At 32.2% G+C, this 4,320-nt stretch overlaps 1 protein-coding gene across 3 annotated transcripts in view; it reads left to right on the top strand.

The window, feature by feature from the left end:
- LOC111480064 (basic endochitinase-like) overlaps nt 1-2,650 on the top strand; it is a 5,453-nt gene extending 2,803 nt beyond the window's left edge. For all 3 annotated transcript variants that reach the window (XM_023125009.1, XM_023125007.1, XM_023125008.1), the window contains 2 exons: nt 1,133-1,833; nt 2,120-2,650. In XM_023125009.1, coding sequence (XP_022980777.1) covers nt 1,355-1,833; nt 2,120-2,570 — 930 coding nt within the window. In that variant the 5' untranslated portion in view covers nt 1,133-1,354 and the 3' untranslated portion in view covers nt 2,571-2,650. The remainder of the gene's footprint in view (nt 1-1,132; nt 1,834-2,119) is intronic.
- The last annotated feature ends 1,670 nt before the right edge of the window (nt 2,651-4,320 follow it).

The following is a 4,320-nucleotide window of genomic DNA, read 5'->3' as shown; positions in this document are numbered from 1 at the left end:
TTTTTTTTTTTTTTTTTTTTTTTTTTTTGTTAATCAATAGTAAATTTACCATTCTAAATTATCTATTTTATAAAAAGGTAGGATATAAATTTTCTATTTATGTTAGTATAGCAAATAAGATATAGGAGGAGGAAAATGAAAGAAAAAAAAATGAATTAAGGGAGGGAAAAAATAAGATATAGGTTTAACCAGTTTTATTATTATTTTATTATTTTATTTATTTACTCTTTTTTTTTTTTTTTAATGAAAATAGTGTGTTTATAGTAAGGTAAAAGAATGTATATTTATGTTAGCATTAGGAATTGGGATAAACGTTTAATGTGGAATTTCACTTTTGTTAGTCAATAAAAAATTGGGAGAATAATGAAGGGGAAAAAAGGGAAATGAGGATTTAAAAGGAAGGAGAAAGGGGCAAATGAAGAGGATGAAGGATGAAAGAGTAGGAGGAGGAAAAATGACCAAAAGTAAATGGTCAAACAACATTATTATATACAAAAATATTTTAGTTATATAAATATTAGTATTTGAGGTATAAGGTTTGAGTTTATGTTAATATTAGTTAAGAAGATATGGGTTTAATATGGTTAATATTTGTATATGAGGTATAAGGTTCTCTAGATTATTTATTTTTTTAAAGAAAGCAATAAGGTTTGTTGCACCTTTAGTAAGTATTAGGAACTTCTATAAATATTAAGCTTGATATCAATATTTTCAAATCAGAGAATAGAAGCTTCCATATCATATTCACTTTGTAAGCCTATAGCGTTGACTATCATATATGGAGTGGAGGGAGCTGTAGGATATAATTTCAATTTAAAAGAAAAAGAAAAGCAAAATCAATACGACATGTTTCTCTAGAAATGGAATATTGTTATGAGTTGACTGAAATATAATCAATGGTTTGGCTTCTTTTATTTTTTCAATCTTTGAGTTATCTTTTAGGACTAACAATTAAGAGATCAATGACTAAAATCTAGGATTAACAAGCACCACTTCAACCTAACAACTAAACGTTGACTTCTTAGACAATTAACAATATAGGCTTTTCATGTCATTTCATTTTCTCTACCATTTTCAATCTCACTTTTCTTTTTTTCCTTCAATCTTTTAATTCTTTTTTAATTTTCCATAGATGACTGTCAACCTGTTTGACCGGCACTAATGCAGCAGAAGCCCACCGTTTACCTTTTGGACTTTTCCGAGTTGACTCTGAAATCAATATAATAATAATAGAAAATGTATGTTTTAATTGACCGTGAAAACCTACCGGGACAATCAAATTCTGTCCATAAATACCGAATCAACCACTAACTAATTCTCACATCAAGCCTTAGATATTTCTAACATTTTCAATATGGAAATTCAATTTTCTTCTTCATTTGCCTGCTCTCTTCTCATAATTCTCGTCTTCCTGGGCTGTTATTCTGAAGCAACTGCTGGCCGTGGCGGCATTGGCGGCGGAATTGCGACCTATTGGGGCCAGAACATAAGAGAGGGGCGGCTGACCGCCGCTTGTGCCACGGGGAAGTTTAAAATCGTCAACATAGGGTTCCTCTCCACGTTTGGCAACGGTCAGCTGCCGCAAGTAAACCTAACGCGCCACTGCAGTCCCATCTGCAACGGCTGCTGGAATGTGAGTGCTGGCATCGTCAACTGCCAAAACGACGGCGTTAAAGTCATGCTATCCATCGGCGGCCCTCATGGAAACTACTCCCTCTCCTCTGGCGCCGAGGCTCTAGACCTGGCCGACTACATATGGAATAACTTCCTCCACGGCCACTCCACTTCACTACGGCCATTCGGTTATGCACCATTGGACGGCGTGGATTTCAGGTGTGTTAAAATTTAGTAGATTTCTATTGAAAATCCTCACTTTCTTCTTGTTTTTTTTTTCTCAAAGCTTTTACATTTAATTAAAATTCCAAATTAAAGACAATAAAGTACTTCCAGTTGAAAATATTATTGGTTAATAAATATAATTAAAATTCTAAAATGTTACACAAAAAAAAAAAAAAAAAAAGGAAAAAAAAAAGAGGCTAAATGCTTAGAAAATATTTTTATCCAACAATTTATTTTATTCACTCCAATTATACAGCTAATTTAAATTTTGTAATGTCAGGATTGAGCGCGGGGAGTTCTCTCCCTACTACACTCTACTTGCTCGGAGGCTATACGACTACGGCCGGCAATGGGGTCGGAAAGTATACCTCACGGCGGCTCCAGGGTGCTGTTTTCCCGACAATTACTTAACCAAATCGCTTTACACCGGACTTTTCGACTATGTTTGGATTAGATTTTTCAACGACAGGCAATGCCAGTACAATTCCGGCGATCCATCTGTGTTCCGGAGGTCGTGGATGCAGTGGATACATTCAATTCCGGCAAGAAAATTTTACGTGGGAATTCCGGCGTCTGAAGAAGCCGGTGATGGGTACGTGACGCCGGCGGTGCTGATAAGGGACGTGCTGCCATTTGTTAAAAGATCCGCTAGCTACGGGGGCGTTATGCTTTTCGACTTGTCGAATGATGTTCAAACGAACTATAGCTCTTCAATCAGCGGCAGGGTTTGAAATCTCAAGATATTGTTGTTCTCTTTTAGTTTGGTTAGAGCATTAAAAGTTGATTAATGAATAAGTTAAATTGATTGGCATTTGCTTCTTGTTTAACAGTTGTTAATGAGTACAAGTTAATTAACGATTTAAATTTGGTTTAACTAAGATAATTCATTTTTTATCCAACAATTATTATTTTGGAAAAGAAAAGGCATTGAATGAAGGAGAAGACCATACATTTAATGACTTTTATGAATTATGAGTGTGACAATACGACCTTGTAGGGCAGAAAAATTGGAAGTTCATTATATCACAACGCTTTGACTTATACTAGAAAAATAATATACTTATGAATTATGATTTTACCACATTGAATTATACTAGAAAAATAATATACTTAAAAACCCAATTAATACTCTAAATACTATTAAAAATATATTATAAACAAATATTTCCTATTTTAAATATTGTATTAAATTCTTACAATATTTGAGGTGTGGATTGATGAAAAAATATATTTTATTTTTTCCGTTTGAAAATAACTTTTACTTTTCTTTTAATTAGTAGATAATTAAGAGTGAGAAAAAAAAATGCTTTTTTTTTTTTTTTTTTTTGGTTGAAATTCGATTCCGAACAGTGACCTTAATTCTCTTAAATGACAAATAGAATGTGAACATAACGAGAATCTTTTATGAAGATAAATATGGAAACTACATCCCCACCTACCCATTATATCACAACGCTTTGACAAATATATGGAGTTCCAAATCAACCCATATAATTCTTTTTCTTCTTATTTTGATATGATTTCACACGTTTAATTATCATTACAATTTTCTTCTTCCAGTAATATAAGTTCACATTAAATATTTTTTTTAAGAAATTCAAAATGATTGAATATTGTAATTTCGAGTATTGAACGTTAATTTATTTTAATATAATTAAAGTAAAATATGATTAAAAAATACCCTTTTTTTATATTGAAAAGGTAGCTTGTATAAAATGATTATATGATATTTATTTGCAAAGTTTATTCTTTTCCTGAAATAAAATTATAAACAAATGAAAACAGAAATCATTATTAGGCATCAGGGTCATATCCATTTGTACTATGATTGCCTTAAAACTTATAAGCTCATTATTCCCAATCCAAATCATTACCCTCTTTACCTTCAAAACTCAAACTTCTTCCCCATTTCATATAATTCTTCATTATTCTTTCAATAAATTCATTAGACTATGTTTTGATTAAAAACCTTTTCTTCCTCGTCCAACACGGGAGTGAGGTATTTGAATCTTATATCTAGGTTTTCAGACGTGTTCCCACGACTAACAAATATTGTTCGCTTCGACCTATTATGTATCGCCATCAGCCTCACGATTTTCGAGCGTGTTTACAAGGGAGAGGTTTTCACACCCTTGCAAGAAAGAGTTATTCCAGTTTCATTCCCAATCACTCGATGAAGTTTCCATACCCGTATAAGGAAGCTTCATTCCCCTCTCCAACCACCTCCCTTGGGGATTTTGGCATATTGTCGGGTGTTTGCTCTGTAACAGCCCAAAAAAAAAAAATATCTACTAGCAGTAATTTTGAGGTGTTAATTAGCCCACCGTCAGTCTCAGAATTTTTACTCATAAACTAGAAAGAGATTTTCACGTCTTTATAACTAAATGTTTCATTCTAATAAAAAATAACATGTAAATTAATAAAAATATAAAAATAAGAAAATAAATTCCGTACCGTTAAAAAAAAAAAAAAAAAAAAAAA

This window comes from Cucurbita maxima, unplaced genomic scaffold (assembly GCF_002738345.1).
Source record: "Cucurbita maxima cultivar Rimu unplaced genomic scaffold, Cmax_1.0 Cma_Scf00005, whole genome shotgun sequence".
Taxonomy (NCBI): domain Eukaryota; kingdom Viridiplantae; phylum Streptophyta; class Magnoliopsida; order Cucurbitales; family Cucurbitaceae; genus Cucurbita; species Cucurbita maxima.
Note: the sequence above shows the minus strand (reverse complement) of the source record. Positions and strands in the feature narration are given on the sequence as shown.